Below are 17,261 nucleotides of genomic sequence, written 5' to 3'. Positions count from 1 at the left end.
CCCCGGCAAACATCTGTGACACCTTCCCCTCCCCACATGCGGGGAGAGCCACCTTGTATTTAGACTGTGGGCGTTTCCTCACTGCCCCCTCCCGTGTCTCTCTGCTGCAGTGGCCTCCAAGCCCCAACCACAGGGCTCCCCCTCCCCCCAGGGGGCGTCGGACCCCTCCCCGAAAGCCTACCCCACCTGCCAAGAGATCAGCGGCCGGGCAGGCGTTCCCCTCTCGAAGTGGAGGTTCTGGCCCAGCTCGGGGCCAGCCTCCCCTCTCCCGGCGCCCAGCTCGGATGGCAACTCCCCTCACTGCCCGGGGCCCCCCCAGGACCAGAGGCAGCGGTTACCGGCAGGTAGAGCCAGGGCATCCAGATCTCTGCCCCCAAACTTCTGTGACTTTGGAGATTCACTCTCCCCAAAGCGTCCCCCCCTCCTAAAGGGCTGCGAGATCTGAGATTGCCCCCACCCCCCAGCACAGACAGACACTGCCCCCCGGAGGATGAACTGCTGCTTGGCCTCCCTTTCCGCTAACCTCTCTCCTTTCCTCCCGCCCTGTGCTCCTCTCCCCACACCTTCCCCCTGGGGTTAGGACCCCACCCCAGGTGAAGAGGGAGGAAACCTGGAGTCACGCCCCTTGCCACCCACTGAGGAGGTAACTCCATCCCCCACCCTCGCCCTAGCTGGGTCGGTGGGCGTCTGTGACCTGCTCCCCTTGCCCCACGTCATCTTGATGAACCAGCCCCTCCTCTGGCCGGAGGGCTCTTTGTCATCTCCATTCGTGTGCTTCTGTCTCCTGGTCACTCCGGACCTATCGGTCTGCTTTCCTCTCTCAGAACCTTCATTTTTCTCCAGTGTCCATGTCTCCTGCCATTATTCTTTGATTCTGGAGTAACTTCCTCTCCCTGTTGGTGTCAAATGGTTTTACTTTCTGTCACATTTCTGTTCCCAGGAGCCATTTTCTGTCCAATGCTGTCACTTTTCCTCTTCTCTCCCTCCTTCCATCCATTTCTTTGGTCACTCCTTGGATTCTTTCATCGATTATTATGTCCATGGACTGTCCACTCTGTATCCAGCCCTCTGGCCACCCTTCTTGTTACCCATCATTTCTTCCAACCGGGCCCATTTTCTGGACCTCCCTCCACATTGCGGGGCTCTGATGGCCATCCCCCTTCTCTACAACGGCTCCCCTTGCTCTTCTTGGGAGGAAAACTCCAGTCCCTGTTACCCTTCAGAATCCTTTGGGCTGGAAGTCGTCACACCCTGGGGTCCAGGGAAAACCTCCTCTCAGCCCTAATGCCCCCGTCTACCCCTCTCCCTCCCCATCCCCGGGAAGGAGCAGACAGATCTCCAGGTCCCCTCCACAGCCGACAGGTTCCTGACAGAGGAATATGGGGAGGGTGGCACAGACCCCACAGCAGGGCCCTACGATTACACCTATGGCTATGGGGACGATTTTCGTGAGGAGACGGAGCTTGGCCCTGCACTCTCTGCGGAGACAGCCCACTTGGGAGCCGTAAGTGAAAGGAGCTCCTCTTCCACCCTTGACTTCCAGTGGGAGCTGCAAGAATCGCTTCCTGTTGTTTTTTGATTGTTGTCTCTTGTCTGTGAGTTGCTTCGCATTAGTGGTTTTCCATTTTCTGTTCACATAAGATGTGCCTGTTGCTTGAAAACATTACGTCCTGCCTTCCCTTGCCAAAAGTCTTATTCTATGGATCCTTCTGTCCAGGGCAATTGGTTGTTGCTGTTGGTTTTTTTTTTTTTCAATCCTATGGCCACTTTCTGTCTTTCTTGGTCACTTCCTGTCTCCATCAAGCTGGATTTTATAAAGCTTTTGGTCAATAAGCCCCTAGCTTGTGTCCATTTTCAGTCTGTCTCGATCATTTCTTCTTGGTCGAAACAATTTCTTGTCCATGTTGCTGCCAAATGACCTAACTTCCTCTATCACATTTTCTAACCTACAGGCCACTTCCTGTCTGTCCCCTCCTGTCTTCTCCCCTTCTCTACAGTGGCTCCCCTCCTGTCTTCTCCAGTCATGGCATCCGTTCTGGTGACTGTGTCAGATTGAACTGGAAGGGACTTATTCTTTGTGCTTTGGCTCTAGTTTTTCACGCTCTCTTATACTTTGATAATAAGCCGCTTCCTATGTGTCTCAGGTCATCCAAATCATAAAGTTTCCATGTGGGCCTAGATATTTATCACAGCCACTTCCTGTGTGTACTAGCCTTGATGTTTGTGTTTGCTGGAAGAATTGCCTTTCATTGTCATAATCCATTTCCCGAAGTTACTTTCTGTCCATTTTGTGAATTTCTTTTCTCTCTTGGTTGTGGTAGCCATGTTGTTATTGAAGGTCCACTTCCTGGATCCTCTTTCCTTGGCTGCTTCCTGTCTGTCCCACCACTTCCTGTTTATCTGGTTCATTTGCTAGCCGTCTTGGCCATGTTTAATTTTTCTTGGCCCTGGTATCATTCTTGCTTCCAAGTGTTTGTCCCTTTGTTCTGTCTCCCTTAATTGTGTCCCATGTTTTCAACCACTCCCTGTCAGTAGGGTATTTCCTGTCTACTCACTTCATCTTTTGCCTCTACCCCACTGCCTCATCCCACCCTCCCTGCTCTAATAATTCCACCCTCGCTGCCTTTCCCTTATGCTGCTTTCTGGAAATTCAGGGTTGATCTGGGATATGGGAGAGTTTGGAAATTGATCACTGTTGATGATCAGGATGGAGGTAGAAGGGGGCATTTTGAAGATCTTCGTTGGGAGAGTTGCGGGGTGGTGGTGAATATCCTCCATTCTCCTTGTCCTTATCTTGGTTCTGGCCCCAGATTTGGGAGTGGGCATCTGAGTGGAAGTGTGGAAGAGAGGCGACGGGTGGGCTTGAAATATAGATGAGGGTCAGAGGATGGGTGTAGGATCCTTGCTGGGAGAGGAGCTGGGAAGACTTTGAGGAGCTTGGCTCGGGGCTTGAGCAACTGAGCCCAAGAGCTGTATTTTTCCAAAATCCAGTTATGCGGTCTAAGTTTGAGATATCGGTGGAGACTGCTCTCCAGATCTACTTACAGTATGAATGTCTAATCTCCAGGGAGTTTTAAACTTGTGAACCCCTTGAAACTCTAAGTAAAATTCTGTGCATACACTTTTTCTTTTCTGGAGAAAGACTCCATAGATTACATCAGATCCTCATATGGATGCATGATCTTCCCCTAAACCCAAGTAAAAATCTATCCACAATCTTAGAGAGATTCTTACTTGGTGAGATGGGGTAAAGGTGAGGAAGTTGATGGTTTCTTAAGGTTCTCAGGGAGTTTGGGGAATAAGGTGCAATCCTCCAGAAGAGGGTTTGGGAAGGTTGGGGGTTTGGAATCCCAGGAAGTGTCTGGGGACCTTCCTGAGAGAGGTTCTCAGGGAGATGAGGAGACTGTGTTTGTTGAGGTGGAGCTGGGAATTGCAGGGAGGGTAGCCCTGAGGTCTACCTTGGTAGACCTGGGAGGTCTGTGAAGAGGGAGTCTTAGAGGAAGAGGGGGGGACTTGGGGGTAGGGTCAGGAGGTCTCCAGAGGACCTGAGACTGCCACCAGGATGGGGGCAGTCTTGATGTCTTGGGTGCTTATGGGCCCCCCTGGGGGTTACATATGTGTCTCTCTCAGGCTGCCCGTGGTCCCCGGGGGCTGAAAGGAGAGAAGGGGGAGCCTGCGGTGCTGGAACCTGTAAGTCACTGTGGTCACCGAGCTGAGGGCAGTGGGATGAAGGGAAGGAGGTGGGGGTGCTAGCCCTATAGCCTCTGACTTTTAACCTTTGACTCCACAGGGTATGCTAGTGGAGGGGCCCCCTGGTCCAGAAGGCCCTGCGGTGAGTTCTAGCTGTGACCCACTAGCCTCCATTCTTTTCGCAGAGATGCTTCCTACATGCTCACCTGTGCCTTCCCCACATAGGCCCAGGCCTCCTTAGAACTCGGAGCATCCTTCCAATCAAAGCTTCCCAGATCCCCAGATCTCTTCTGTAGAGACCACCCCTTAGCCACATACCCCTCTTCTATCTGAACGCCCACACCTGACCCCCTCTTCTTGTGTTCTTCAGGGATTTCCTGGTCCCCCTGGCATCCAAGGCAATCCAGGTCCAGTTGGAGACCCAGGCGAGAGGGTATGAGGACGTCCTGTGGGGGTGGGAGGAGGGCTGCAGAGGAGCCACTGGTACCCAGTAGGGGTACCATGCTCAGTAATTTCTCATTAGAAAAGAAGGTAGACTCTGGCTGGGGAGGGGAGTAGTCTGGTGTCTCACCGTCATTTTTCTCCATGGGGTGTGGGGAGAGCATGGGAAAGATGTAGGGAAGTCTATATTTATTCTCTTGAGGAGGGTTTCAAAATGATGCCAGGACCCTAACAACCCCCTGTGGCCGTATCCTTCTCATTCTTTCCCCACTCTAGGGCCCCCCTGGCCGAGCAGGGCTCCCTGGATCAGATGGGGCCCCTGGCCCTCCCGGCACATCCCTCATGCTCCCAGTGAGTTGTCTTCTGGGCTTTGGAACGAGCTGAGTGGGGAGGGTGGGAGAATTGTGTTGTGTCATCAAGAACCAGAGGAGCAGGAACGCCAAGAAGGAGTCTCTAAAGACCATCCACCCAAAGAGATTGATCTTAGGGGTGGAGGGTTTAGGGCCTCATTAGATGACCTGGAGCCAAACATGGAGCATCTAGAATTGGGCAGAAAATCCTAAATTTCAGGGGGTCTAGAACCGAAGGAGAGTCTTTGGGGAGGAAGAGGCTCAAGAGTGGAGGAGGAGGACGGGAGTTGAGTTTCTGAAAACCTCTAAGTGACTACCTGGAACCCATGGGAGACACTGGAGGGGGACATGGGGGGAAGTGGTGTCCTGGAACCTGGGGCATGGGGCAGACATGCTGGATGATGCCTCTGGCTGGGAGGGTCATGTGGATTTCCTGGAAGACCCTAGACCTTCTCTCCTTGGCCCGCAGTTCCGGTTTGGCAGTGGTGGGGGTGACAAGGGCCCCGTGGTGGCGGCCCAGGAAGCCCAGGCCCAGGCAATTCTGCAGCAGGCACGGGTGAGGAAGGCTGGGGGATCTTGGTGGGGGGAGGGGTGTGGTGGGAAGGGGAAGACTCTAGGAAGAGTTGGAAGGGTAGGTTGGAGTGAATGTAGGGCAGGAGGAAATCTGGGTTGGTTTGGGGTTGAGAAGGAGGTTGGGGAAGACACAGAGCAGTGGAATGAAGAGCAGGGGTACAAGGGTGACTTTGGGAAGTGACCTGGGGTCCGGAATTCTCCAGCTGCCTCTTGCTTAGCTCTTCCGTCTCCCCTCCTCCCCCAGCTGGCGCTCCGAGGACCGCCTGGTCCCATGGGATACACGGGCCGCCCTGGACCCTTGGTGAGTGAGTGGGGTGCTGGGATAGGGGATTCTTTATTTGTGTGTGGGGGTATGGATAGTTCTGGAAAAGGACCAAGTTGCAAGTTTTTTGCTTCTTTGGGGGAGGGCTCTGAGGCCACCGATGGGTGTGTCCTTAAGCACAGCCACCCTCTCTTCTCTCTCACAGGGACAACCTGGGAGTCCTGGACTGAAAGGAGAATCTGGAGACCTAGGACCTCAGGTGACAGCCCCCACCCACCTGATCCCCAAACCAGTGCCCCCCCCCATCTATACCCACTAACCCTGCCCCTGCCTCTCCCTCCCAGGGCCCCAGAGGACCTCAGGGCCTCATGGGCCCCCCTGGCAAGGCTGGGCGAAGGGTGAGTGACCTGAGGGTAGGATGGGTGTGGGTAGGGGATGGGAGACAGGGCACGGGGTGTGGAGGACTGTGCCCCTGCTTGCTCTGACACCTCCCCTGCACCCCCAGGGCCGAGCGGGTGCTGATGGAGCCCGAGGGATGCCTGGGGAACCTGGAGTGAAGGTAACAGGCTTGGGCCCCTCTCTGGCACCCATAACTCTCAGCCCCACCTGAGCTCGTTTGTTTTTAGGGATAACCCCTCCCCACTCAGGACACAGTAGAGAGGGGTGGGGTGGGAATGGGACTGGGACCTTACCTGCGCTGCCCCTCTTCTCCCCAGGGTGACAGAGGATTTGATGGCCTCCCAGGGCTACCTGGGGAGAAAGGACACAGGGTGAGTATAGGGGCATGGTGTGTTGTGATGAGGGGGTAGATCTTCTGTGGAGGGGAGGGGAGGTAGGAGGCTGAGGGTCCCAGCAGGAGCTCAGTGAAGGAAATTGGTTGGTTAATGGAAGACAGTCAGTGTCTGCCTGTGTTGGGGGCTCTGCACCCCCTCTTACCTGTTCACCCATTTTCCAGGGTGATACTGGTGCCCAGGGCCTTCCTGGGCCCCCCGGCGAGGATGGAGATCGGGTAAGTGTTGTGGACGGCGGGGGCAGCGGTGGGGGCTGGGTATGGGAGAGGTCTGGACGCTGAGCCTGCTTCACCATGTCCTCCTCCTCCAGGGAGACGACGGGGAGATTGGGCCTCGGGGGCTGCCTGGAGAGTCGGTGAGTGTCAAGGGGTTTGGGGATGGGGGTGGCTCTGGGGATGCCAGAGGAGGGATGCGGGCATGAAAGGGACACGTTTTCTCTCACCCATGAGGGTCCTATCTTCCCCTCACCTGAATGCAGGGATCTCGAGGTCTCCTTGGCCCCAAAGGTCCACCTGGGATTCCTGGGCCCCCGGTAAGTGACTGTCCCTGACTCCTGACCCTGCCCTCTCCCTCTCTCCACCTTCCCTGACTGCCTCCCTCCTCCCTCCCCTCCAGCTCCTCCTCCCTGGCCCCCACCTAGCCCTGCTTCAGCCTTCACCCACTGGTGCCCTTGCGGGACCATGTCTTGTAGTGCACCAAAGGCTTTCATCATAGCCAAAAAAAAAAAAAAAAAAAAAATCCTCAAGAAAAACAAAACAAACCCCCACAAACCCACAGTCCCAGAGCCCCAGAGCCCCACGCCCTGTGGATCCGGACCGGCTGTGTTTGCTTAGGTCTGGGATGAACTGCTGTGCGCCTGACCCGTCCCACCCTCTGGGATGGCCTGGCCTCAGAAACCACAGGTCCCTCCAGGGCCCAGGGCCGCCTTCCAGCCTGCTCATGCCCCTCTCGTGTTTCAGGGAGTCCGAGGCGTGGATGGCCCCCATGGTCCCAAAGGAAGCTTGGTGAGTGATGGGCATGGAGACCCCACCTGACCCTTAGCCCCTGGGATCTCTGCCAAAGTCCTGATCCCTTTGCTACCACTTTGACCCCCTGCCTGCCGTCTCGGCTGTCCCTGCTGGGACTTGGCTCTCTGCCCTGTTTGTTCTGTCACCATCTCCTTCTGACCCCTGCCTGCTTGCCTGTTTCTAGGGACCCCAGGGAGAGCCAGGACCTCCTGGACAGCAGGGCACTCCTGGGACCCAGGTGAGTGGTCCTGTCCATCCTCTCCCCAACTTTAGCGATTTCCTCTGGGCTTCCACAGTGGGCCAGATCCCGGGTGGGGACAGGAAATGAAGGGTCTCAAGCCTTCGCTGCTCACGCTCTGAATGGGGGCTGCTGCAGAGAGAGTGGCCCACCCCTGGGGGGCCCCCTGTGACTTCTCTCTCCTGTGTCTAGGGTCTCCCTGGGCCCCAGGGTGCCATCGGCCCTCATGGAGAGAAGGTAAGTGACTAAGTGATCGGGGAATGGTGGATGGGCCAAGGCGGGGTGTAGGGTGGGCCCCAAATATCTGGCTGGGACTGAGCCTCCTCATCTCCCTGCAGGGTCCTCGAGGGAAGCCAGGGCTTCCTGGCATGCCTGGCTCAGATGGACCCCCGGTGAGTGGCCCCTCCCCCTTGACCTTCCACCCCAGGGAATGACTTTCAAGCACCTTCAGTGAGTGTCCATACTGTGTGTCCCTTGCCCTGGGAGGTCACTGGTGGTGCTGCCAATGGTCGGTCAGCTTCATTGGGTCCCAGGGGGGCCTTTGGGTGGGAGAAGTGTAGGGAGGGGTGCAGGAGGCGACAGGGGCCAGTGCTCACGCTCTCCTTCCCCTACCCCCAGGGCCACCCGGGCAAAGAAGGTCCCCCTGGAACCAAAGGAAACCAGGTGAGATCTTCCACGCCTCCTCTCATCCCCTGGAGGGGTCTCTACCCAGACCTTGGGCCTCCAAGTCCTTGGGATTTCCTCATCTCGTCACGTGGCTCTGACAGTCCTTTGTCCCGTGCCCCTCAACCCTCTCCAGACTCCAATGTTGTAACTTCCATTTCCCCCACCCCTAGGGGGCCCCCATGGTGACACCCTGAGACCCCTTTATTGATGCCTCTCTGTCTTCCTCCAGGGTCCATCTGGACCTCAGGGTCCTCTGGGATACCCAGGACCTCGAGGCATCAAGGTAATGAACCACCGGACTGGGAGATAAAGGCTGGGGTCAGGGGAGCCAGCTGGGCCCCAGGAGCTTGGTCCTGCGAGCCCAACCTCCTTCCCCGATCTCTCAGTCTCTATCCCCCACTCTAATTCCAGGGAGTGGATGGAATTCGGGGTCTGAAGGGTCACAAGGGTGAAAAGGTGAGCAATGCGCCCCTAACTTCCCAGCCCCTCTACCTGCCCCACACCAGGCTTTCTGTCCATCTCTGCCTCACCCCCTCCCTCCATCATCTGTGGTGTCCTTTCACCCCAATCTTTCTCAGGGCGAGGATGGCTTTCCTGGGTTCAAAGGTGACATGGGTGTGAAAGGTGACAGGGTGAGTAGAAACCCCCACAGTGGCCCCCCAACTCTAAGTGCTGATGATCCTCCCCTTTGGAGCCCCCAGTTACCAGCCTTCCCCACACCCCCCAATACCCCAGACTCCTCATCTCCAGGCTCCCTTTAGAGGATCTGATAAACCTCTAGAGCCTGATGTGAGCAGGAACCCAACCCCGTGCTCCGTGACCCACCGGCTCGCCAATCACAGCACTCTCCCTGCCCCCGTGGGACTCCCTGTCCTGCAGTAGCTTCGGGGACCCCCACCGACCCCACTCAGCCTCACTGGGGCCTGCCTCTCCTCTCGGGGCTCAGCCTCTCCCCTAGTCCCTATCACTCACCTCTCCAACCCCCTCACCCAGGGCGAGATTGGAGTCCCTGGTTCCAGGGGAGAGGATGGTCCCGAGGGGCCGAAGGGACGCACTGGACCCACTGGAGACCCTGGCCCCCCTGGGCTCTTGGGCGAGAAGGTGACGGGGAGGGTGTGAGGGGTCTGGTCTACATGCTGTAGGGCATGGAGGGGATGAGGCCCCGGGGCGCTGGGATCAGGGTTGGGGTGGGGTGCCAACAGCTGAAGTCTGCAAGTCAATCAAAGATGACCATGCATTATGCTCCTCTGTGTGTACATGGCACCTCCTAGACACTGATGCGTTGAAGTGGGGGGAATACATAAGAAGTTAAGGAAAAGTCTCTGTCGTGAAGACTTTACCACAGATTGATGGGGACAGGGCAGAGAGGCCGTCATAGGATACCTGAAGGTGCCGGGCAGAGTGAAAATGTGTCCAGACTCCAAGCAGTAGGCATTCCGAGAAGGAAGAGAGTCAGAGAGGAGGTGAGCTCTGACATCTTCAGAGCTAACTCTCACCAGGCCCTCACCGTGTGCCCGCAGCGTGACAACTTGTCCTGTCAGTCCTGTGGGGTGGGCGCTACTACAGTCCTGAAGCATCAGGAGGTTTAGAAACTTGTTCATCACACAGCCAGTGAGGGCCAGAGCCAGGGTTTGAGCCCCAAAAGTCAGGCTGCAGAGCCCCTGCTCCCCACTTCCGCTCCACAGCTGCCTTGGCAAGATAGGTCCTGAAGCCTCAGGGGGCAGGCGTGGATGGTTGCGGGGGTGGCCCGGGGTGGTGCAGAGTGGAGCCAGGGAGTGAGGCTTGGGGGGAGCTGCCTGCAAGGGGACCGGTTTTGGTGGAGCAGGACTGTGTGCTGGGAAGATGGAGCTGAGGTTGACAGGTAGGCAGGGGCCGGATCACAGCGCCTGCAGGACTTGAGCTGCAGATTTTAAGACACAGGGGAGGTGAGATTCCAGCACTAGAGTTCGGAGAAAATCCACTCTCAGCAAGGAGATGTTACAAAAGCCAGGCATCCTGGGAGGTGGGAAATGAGGGGCCAGGGGCTGGGGCTTTTCTGGGTGGGGGGAGGGTTGGGATCTCCAGGGATGGAGCGGCATCCGTGGTTCCTCTCGCTCCTGATCGCTCCCTGTCCATCCACAGGGCAAGCTGGGTGTTCCTGGTCTGCCTGGCTACCCCGGACGCCAGGGTCCCAAGGTGATTCGTTGCCCCGCGTGTGCCCCTCCTCCTTTTCCCTTCCCTGACCCCTAATTACAGGAAGCACAGACTGACAGAGCAGCGGGGGACCCTAGGGAGAATTTAGCCCACCCCCATTCTACAGATGAGGGAACAGAGGCCAGAAGCACTAGTTATTGGCAGAGCCCGGGTCTCCCACCCTGCTGCCTCCACCACCTCTCCTGACCCCCCTTGGCCCTTCCTTGGTCCTCCCCTTTTGTGACATGTCAATTTTTCCCCTTCTCCATCCTCACCAGGGGTCTCTGGGATTTCCTGGTTTTCCTGGAGCCGGTGGAGAGAAGGGAGCCCGTGTAAGCTGGGGAAGGGTGGGGGGGGGCAGAGGGAGGGGCAGCTCTGGGAGGAGGGGCCTCACGCCCTGGGTGATGTGTTGTTTCTGCTTCGTTCCCACCAGGGTGTGTCGGGCAAATCAGGGCCTCGGGGAGAACGTGGCCCCACGGTGAGTGCAGGGGAGAGACGTGCGGCTCAAGATCCAAAGAGGTGCTTTGGGGCTTCTCTGACAACTCCTCTGTCCTCCCTTTAGGGTCCACGGGGTCAGAGGGGACCCCGAGGTGCCACTGGGAAGTCTGGAGCTAAGGTTGGTGGTCTTGGCAGGGCTCATCCCCCGCCTCTGCCCTGTAGCCCAGCTGCTCTCAACTCCTCTGGCCTCAGGGTTGGCTAGAAAGCATCTCCTCTCACTCTCTGACTGTTTCCCCCACAGGGAACATCGGGTGGTGATGGCCCCCACGGGCCCCCCGGAGAGAGGGTGAGTGTGGCCTGAGCTCCCTGTTCCCCAGCGCTCCCCAGGGAGCCGGAGTGGGGCCGGCTCCCTCTCACCGCAGGGAGAGGCCCCTTGCCCAGCACCCCTCCCCATTCTCCTGACTCAACCTAGCTTTGTCTCTAGGGTCTCCCTGGACCTCAGGGCCCCAACGGATTTCCTGGCCCCAAAGGACCTCCAGTAAGTTGACCTCTGACCTCTGACCCACCTTGGTACTGTGAATCCTTCCCCATCCCCCTTCCCAGCCTAGAGCTCACCTGACATCTGAACCTCTTCCAGGGCCCCCCTGGGAAGGATGGGCTGCCGGGACACCCAGGCCAGAGAGGAGAAGTGGTAAGTGGTGCCCCGGCCTCCTCAGACCCTCACCCCCGAGCTGTCCTGTCCCGAAGCCCCTCTGGGAAGGTTCTCCTGGCTGAGTGGAGCGCGTCTCGGCGCTGCTCAGACCACAGCCAAGGACTTGGTGGTGACCCTGCCCTCCCTCCGGGAGCATGGGGTCCGTGCCACAATGTCCACGCCTGACTGTGTGTTCTGACTGGCCTCTCCCCTCTTCCTCTCTCAGGGTTTCCAAGGGAAGACCGGCCCCCCAGGCCCCCCAGGAGTGGTGGGACCCCAGGTATGCCTGCTCCCTGGAGAGAAAGGACCCCAGACCCTGGAGTTAGTCTATCTGCTTCTCTTCTCCCTTTTCCGGGTCACGGGCCCCTGCCGCTCCTTTGACTGAGCTGGGCCCCTGGGACTGGGATTTGGAGCAGGGATCCCAAATTTCAGTCTGTTTCCTGGACCAGCTCTCATCTTCTCGCATCTTGGAGGGACACCAGGGACACCTCAGGGACACCAGGTGGTATGGTTACTCCACACCGGGGAATGAAAACCAGAGCGGAGGCCTAGGAGAGCTCCGGGAATTTCCCAGGAGCTTTGGGGCAGACATGAAGGGGTTCTAAGGGAAACTTTAAGGTGGACAGAGTGAGGTGAAGGCTCTGAGATTGGAGTCTTTCTGTCTCTTTCCCAGGGAGCCGCAGGAGAAACCGGGCCCATGGGGGAGCGAGGTCACCCAGGCCCCCCGGGACCCCCTGGAGAGCAGGGACTCACTGGAACAGCTGGAAAAGAAGGGACAAAGGTCAGTAAGGGGCCCGGCAGGGGGGAACTTGGGGGTCTAGGGTTGGGGTGCCTAAGGGAACAGGCAAATGGGGATTTGAGGGAACAGAGATCTCTCTGTCCAATTTGGGAGCGTGGAAGTGGCTCATCACCTCTGTTTCCTTTTAGGGTGACCCTGGGCCCCCTGGGGCCCCAGGGAAGGATGGTCCCGCTGGTCTGAGGGGCTTCCCGGGAGAGAGAGGCCTCCCTGGCACTGCTGTGAGTGTGACTCCAACCTGGCTGCCTGTAATAAGTCACCAGGCTTCCCGGCACCCCTCAGCGTCACCCTACTCCCGTCCCCCCACCCCCATCCTTCCCCGCTTGTCTCCTGGACCCCATGTCCCCCCTTCCTGTCTCATGTCTGTTGCCTCTGATCTCTGGTTCATAGGGCGGACTTGGTTTGAAGGGAAATGAAGGTCCAGCTGGTCCCCCTGGCCCTGCAGTAAGTCTGGGGTCCCTGGGGGGCAGAGGGGAGGAAGGATGCGGTGCGGCATCTGGGTTTTGGGCGGGCTGCGGGACCGGGCAGGGTCAGCCATAAGGCATCTGATGTTGGGCTCTTCTCCTGGGAGCCATGGTCAGTGGTCTTCTGGTGTACATGAGCTGTGGTCTCTTCCTTGGGGGTGTCTGACTCTATCTCCTGTCTCAGGGCTCCCCTGGGGAGCGAGGTGCAGCAGGATCTGGGGGACCCATTGGCCCCCCAGGGCGCCCAGGGCCGCAAGGTCCCCCTGGAGCAGCAGGAGAGAAAGGTGTTCCGGTGAGTGTGGGGTCCCTGGGGAGATGCTGGGGAGGGGTCTGTGAGCTGATGGGTTACGGGGGATTTCCTGTAGGGGTGTTTGAGGGGGACAGCCATCTCTGGGTCATGACTCCTTCCTTCATTTCTCACAGGGTGAGAAGGGCCCCATCGGTCCGACTGGCCGCGATGGGGTGCAGGGTCCCGTGGGGCTTCCTGGCCCTGCTGGCCCCCCGGGCATGGCAGGAGAGGATGGAGACAAGGTGAGGGAGCCCACAGACCCTGGACTCAATCTTCTTTCCCAATGAGATCGCTGGTCTGGGCGTGGCCCGCAATACCTGTCTGCTTATTCTCCCCACCCCACCCACTCCTTCCTCTAACATCCCACCTGCTTTCTACCCCCAGGGTGAGGTGGGAGACCCCGGACAGAAGGGCGCTAAAGGGAACAAGGGGGAACATGTAAGTGTCCATCCCTTTGACTTTTCACCTCTGGCCTTTAACCTCATTCCCACCTGGTCTCTCCCCTTGTCTTGGCATCTCTGACTCTTCTTTCTCCCCCAGGGCCCTCCTGGACCCCCTGGACCCATTGGTCCCGTGGGGCAGCCTGGAGCCGCGGTGAGTGACGATGTCCTGTGTGCAGCCTTGATTCTGTCCTCAGTTTCCCTCTGCCCTTGGGGTTGGGGATGGGAGTGGGGGGCTCCAGGCCTGGTGCCTGGCTCTGTGTGGGGCTTGTGGCTAGAACACACCTGACCCACGACCATCTTTGTGTCCTTGTCCTGCCCTCCTCCCACCTCAGGGGGCAGATGGGGAGCCTGGAGCTCGGGGTCCCCAGGGACACTTTGGAGCCAAAGGTGATGAGGGAACAAGAGGGTTCAATGGGCCTCCAGGACCCATTGGTCTACAGGTGAGTTGGGGGGTGGAGACAGGGGCTGAGAGGTGGGTTCACGCTGGAGCTGATGTCCGCCCCAGACCCCCCAGCCCCCTGCTGACAAAGGAGGTCTGGGGAGGTGGGGGCAGAGGACTGGGTGGTGGGGGGCATGTGGGATCTGGGGGGGCAACCCCTGTGCTGAGGGCTGTGCTCCAGATGGTTTGGTCACCTGGGTTCGTGCTGTGTACACCTGCGCAGGGTTTGCCAGGCCCCTCGGGGGAGAAGGGAGAAACAGGAGATGTGGGCCCTATGGTGAGTGCGACCCCATTGATAGGGTGTGATCCCGACTGATTCCAGCCCCACCCGCTAGGCACACCCCTGCTCATCCAGCCCCCACCCCAGCAGCCCACTGCCTCCGACTCCCAGCCTCCTGCATGCCATTCCCTGGCCTGGCTGCCTCCCTCCCCGCCAGGACCTCTGCCTCCCTAACCCTCCACCACTCACGTGCATCCACGGCTCGCTTTCTCTCACTTCCCTTCCCATCACGTGTATCTTTTCTCCAGGGACCTCCCGGGCCCCCAGGACCTCGAGGCCCAGCTGGACCCAATGGAGCCGATGTGAGTCCTCTTGGCCCCTTGTCCCTCCAGATCACTGTGGCCAGTCCTCTGCCTCCCTTTCCCCAGACTGTAAACTCTAGTCTCATCTCAGATGCCAAGAGAAGCCGGTGGACCCTGGGAAGGTCTCCCACTGTCTCACTGTTCTGACCTCAGGCCCTCCTCCAGGCTCCGCCCCCCCATGGCGCCCCCTCCCATAAGCAATGATCCCTATTTCTATTCCTCTTCCAGGGTCCACAAGGTCCCCCTGGAGGTGTTGGGAACCTGGGTCCCCCTGGAGAGAAGGTACTGGGAAGGGATACATAGATGGTCTGGGGGGGATGAGGGTTGGACTTTTGCCAATTTTGGGGGGTCAAAAGAGAGTGAGGGGGAATATCAGGATTTTTTTGGGGGGGGTGGAGGTTTTTGACCCCAATCTCCTTGCAGGGGGAGCCAGGAGAGCCAGGATCTCCAGGAGTCCAGGGCGAGCCAGGGGTCAAGGTGAGTGGTAGTTCTGAGGCCTTGCTCTGCAATCCCCTTCACTCCCTCAATCCCACCCCCACCTTTCCTCTGACCTCCTGGAGCTGGAACTCCTGCGCTGCCCATGAGTCTGTGCTCCTGGTCATTCTCCGTGAGGCCTGGTCCCTGGATCCGGGTGGGCTGTGTCCCCCTTTCCTTGAATGGAAGAGGGGCCAGGGACTCCCACCCTGGGCTTGACTTTCTGTGTGCACCCCGATGTCAGCGATGCACGACGGGGAAGCTGAAGGTTTTTTAGAAGCAGGGGCTGGATCTTTGATCTCTGGGACCCCTTTGGGACCATCTGTAACCTCCACTCATCCTCTAGGGTCCACGCGGGGAACGTGGGGAGAAAGGAGAGTCGGGGCAGCCAGGAGAGGCGGGACCACCAGGGCCTAAGGGCCCCACCGGTGATGATGGCCCCAAAGGGAACCCTGTGAGTTTGCGGGGAGGGGCTCGCAGGGAGGCCCCTGTGAATGGAGATCTGGGGATATGGGTGTGAGGATCTTGGAGTTTGGGGAGCCCAAGAGTGTGGGGGATGCCTGGGAGGAAGGCTTTGCAAATGGGGTCTCCTGGGAGGGATGTACGGGGTCTGGGATCCAGAGAGAGAGTGAGAGAAACCCTAGTTAATAACCTGCAAGCCTTAGAGGGCAGGCAGTGCAGGAGGTGGGGAAAGGGGGTGCCGGAGACCCTCTTCCTAAATGGTGCAGGTGGGCACTGCCTGTAGAGAGGGAGAGTGTGGCGTGTGGCCATGGGGGTCTGTGTTGGCCCTGCGTGGGCTTAGGGGGCTGTGACCCTGACCCTTGGTCTCCCTCTGGATCAGGGTCCTGTTGGCTTTCCTGGCGACCCTGGCCCTCCTGGAGAAGGTGGCCCTCGGGTGAGTCTTACCTGGGGAGGGGAGGGGAGGAGCGAAGAGGTGGTCTGCTTTGGAGGGGCTCTGTGTGGCCGATGGGCGTGGGCATGGGAACCGGGCTTGTGGTAGGGCAGGTGGAGGGATGGGAGGATTGGCAGTTTGGGGGGTGATGCCAACCAGGTCAGGGGCCCCCCCTCTGACCTTGTTTCATCCCTGCAGGGCCAGGATGGTGCTAAGGGTGACCGCGGAGAAGATGGAGAGCCAGGACAGCCTGTGAGTGCCCGGGGACCCCTACCCCACCCCTGAGCCCAGGCCCTCAGCCCTGTTTCCCCTCTACTATGCCCTATGCCTGAGGGGTCCCTCACCCACCACTCTTCCTCCCTCCATAGGGATCCCCTGGTCCCACTGGGGAGAATGGACCTCCTGGACCACTTGGAAAGCGGGTAAGTGAGGTTGTCACCTGGGACCTTGTGGGGCAGGCTGGATGGCAGTTGGGGCAATGGCAGGTGGGATGTGGAGGGAGATGCCTGGTGTGCCGGTTGTCCTTGGGTGAGGTGTGTATGTGTGTGACCATGTGTGTTTGTAAGTGTGCTGTGTATATTTGTTCCTGTATATTCAGTCTGTTCTTGCCAGGGGTGGTGTTGTGTACCAGCCAATCAGAATGGACACGGAGGGAAGGGGCTGGCTTTCCTGGGGAGGTCCCTGCTGGGTCAGGATTAACCCTCCTTTTGCTGGTGGTGTGTGGGCAAGAGGCTCTTCACCAAATGCACAGAACTACTCAGTATTTTAACAGCTGATACAGCTGTACCGGCTCTCCCAACCATGAGTCGGCCTCTGCGATCGTGCCTGTGCATGCGCAGGTATGTGTGTGTGTGTACACGTGTGTGTGTGTGTATGTGTTTGTGTACACCAGGAGGACAGCGAGGGGGAGGGAGGTGAGCCTGGCTATTCACTGCCGCCTCCACCTGCAGGGACCTGCTGGTGCACCTGGTCCTGAGGGGCGACAAGGAGAGAAGGGAGCCAAGGTGAGGGAGAGGCCGCCCTTGATGCTGGAACATCCCTTCCATCTTCCCACCCCTTTGGTCCTCACACTGCAGCCTCCAAACACCTCCCCCACATCCACCATCTCCACGCCGAGCCCCCTGTGGGGACAGGGCTCCCTATACTTGTCCCTGCCCCAGGGGTCCCTGGGGTTTGACCCCTCCTCCCTGCCTCACCCCCGTCCACCTTGGACCCACTGCCCCCAGCCACACCCCCTCCTCTGCCCTTCAGGACACTTTTTTGGGTGTGTTTCAGGGGGATCCTGGTGCTGTGGGTGCCCCGGGAAAGACAGGCCCTGTGGGTCCTGCAGGCCCAGCAGGAAAGCCTGGCCCTGATGGTCTGCGGGGGCTCCTGGGCGCAGTGGTGAGTCACAGGGCAGAGAGGCTTGGCTAGAGAGGGGGAGGCACACGGTGTGGGGACACTCTTCCTCATCCCCGTGGTCCCCTTGAATCTGCAGGGTCAGCAAGGCCGTCCCGGGGCCACAGGCCAGGCTGGGCCTCCAGGCCCTGTGGTGAGTGACTGTGGATAGGGGGGGGGGGTGGG

The 17,261-nt window shown here is 58.9% G+C and overlaps 1 protein-coding gene across 3 annotated transcripts in view; it reads left to right on the top strand.

The window, feature by feature from the left end:
• The window catches only part of COL11A2 (collagen type XI alpha 2 chain), a 27,887-nt gene that overhangs the window by 6,644 nt on the left and 3,982 nt on the right, over positions 1–17,261 (top strand). The window contains exons 7-57 of one of the 3 annotated variants that reach the window (XM_007460813.1): positions 581–643; positions 1,325–1,504; positions 3,631–3,690; positions 3,791–3,832; positions 4,061–4,123; positions 4,408–4,482; positions 4,951–5,037; positions 5,299–5,355; positions 5,522–5,575; positions 5,661–5,714; positions 5,822–5,875; positions 6,033–6,086; positions 6,272–6,325; positions 6,418–6,462; positions 6,586–6,639; positions 7,067–7,111; positions 7,299–7,352; positions 7,545–7,589; positions 7,691–7,744; positions 7,971–8,015; positions 8,248–8,301; positions 8,430–8,474; positions 8,597–8,650; positions 9,012–9,119; positions 10,140–10,193; positions 10,469–10,522; positions 10,624–10,668; positions 10,753–10,806; positions 10,930–10,974; positions 11,113–11,166; positions 11,266–11,319; positions 11,546–11,599; positions 11,993–12,100; positions 12,247–12,336; positions 12,506–12,559; positions 12,764–12,871; positions 13,003–13,110; positions 13,253–13,306; positions 13,409–13,462; positions 13,644–13,751; positions 13,974–14,027; positions 14,279–14,332; positions 14,561–14,614; positions 14,756–14,809; positions 15,153–15,260; positions 15,648–15,701; positions 15,897–15,950; positions 16,067–16,120; positions 16,649–16,702; positions 16,974–17,081; positions 17,176–17,229. In XM_007460813.1, the coding sequence (XP_007460875.1) occupies positions 581–643; positions 1,325–1,504; positions 3,631–3,690; positions 3,791–3,832; positions 4,061–4,123; positions 4,408–4,482; positions 4,951–5,037; positions 5,299–5,355; positions 5,522–5,575; positions 5,661–5,714; positions 5,822–5,875; positions 6,033–6,086; positions 6,272–6,325; positions 6,418–6,462; positions 6,586–6,639; positions 7,067–7,111; positions 7,299–7,352; positions 7,545–7,589; positions 7,691–7,744; positions 7,971–8,015; positions 8,248–8,301; positions 8,430–8,474; positions 8,597–8,650; positions 9,012–9,119; positions 10,140–10,193; positions 10,469–10,522; positions 10,624–10,668; positions 10,753–10,806; positions 10,930–10,974; positions 11,113–11,166; positions 11,266–11,319; positions 11,546–11,599; positions 11,993–12,100; positions 12,247–12,336; positions 12,506–12,559; positions 12,764–12,871; positions 13,003–13,110; positions 13,253–13,306; positions 13,409–13,462; positions 13,644–13,751; positions 13,974–14,027; positions 14,279–14,332; positions 14,561–14,614; positions 14,756–14,809; positions 15,153–15,260; positions 15,648–15,701; positions 15,897–15,950; positions 16,067–16,120; positions 16,649–16,702; positions 16,974–17,081; positions 17,176–17,229 (3,300 nt within the window). The remainder of the gene's footprint in view (positions 1–580; positions 644–1,324; positions 1,505–3,630; positions 3,691–3,790; positions 3,833–4,060; positions 4,124–4,407; positions 4,483–4,950; positions 5,038–5,298; positions 5,356–5,521; positions 5,576–5,660; positions 5,715–5,821; positions 5,876–6,032; positions 6,087–6,271; positions 6,326–6,417; positions 6,463–6,585; positions 6,640–7,066; positions 7,112–7,298; positions 7,353–7,544; positions 7,590–7,690; positions 7,745–7,970; positions 8,016–8,247; positions 8,302–8,429; positions 8,475–8,596; positions 8,651–9,011; positions 9,120–10,139; positions 10,194–10,468; positions 10,523–10,623; positions 10,669–10,752; positions 10,807–10,929; positions 10,975–11,112; positions 11,167–11,265; positions 11,320–11,545; positions 11,600–11,992; positions 12,101–12,246; positions 12,337–12,505; positions 12,560–12,763; positions 12,872–13,002; positions 13,111–13,252; positions 13,307–13,408; positions 13,463–13,643; positions 13,752–13,973; positions 14,028–14,278; positions 14,333–14,560; positions 14,615–14,755; positions 14,810–15,152; positions 15,261–15,647; positions 15,702–15,896; positions 15,951–16,066; positions 16,121–16,648; positions 16,703–16,973; positions 17,082–17,175; positions 17,230–17,261) is intronic. The other 2 variants (XM_007460814.1, XM_007460815.1) reach the window with 2 other exon arrangements.

Source organism: Lipotes vexillifer, unplaced genomic scaffold (genome assembly GCF_000442215.2).
Source record: "Lipotes vexillifer unplaced genomic scaffold, Lipotes_vexillifer_v1.1 scaffold921, whole genome shotgun sequence".
In the NCBI taxonomy this organism is placed as follows: domain Eukaryota; kingdom Metazoa; phylum Chordata; class Mammalia; order Artiodactyla; family Lipotidae; genus Lipotes; species Lipotes vexillifer.
The sequence above is the reverse complement of the archived record's forward strand: the minus strand, read 5'-3'. Positions and strand labels throughout refer to the sequence as shown.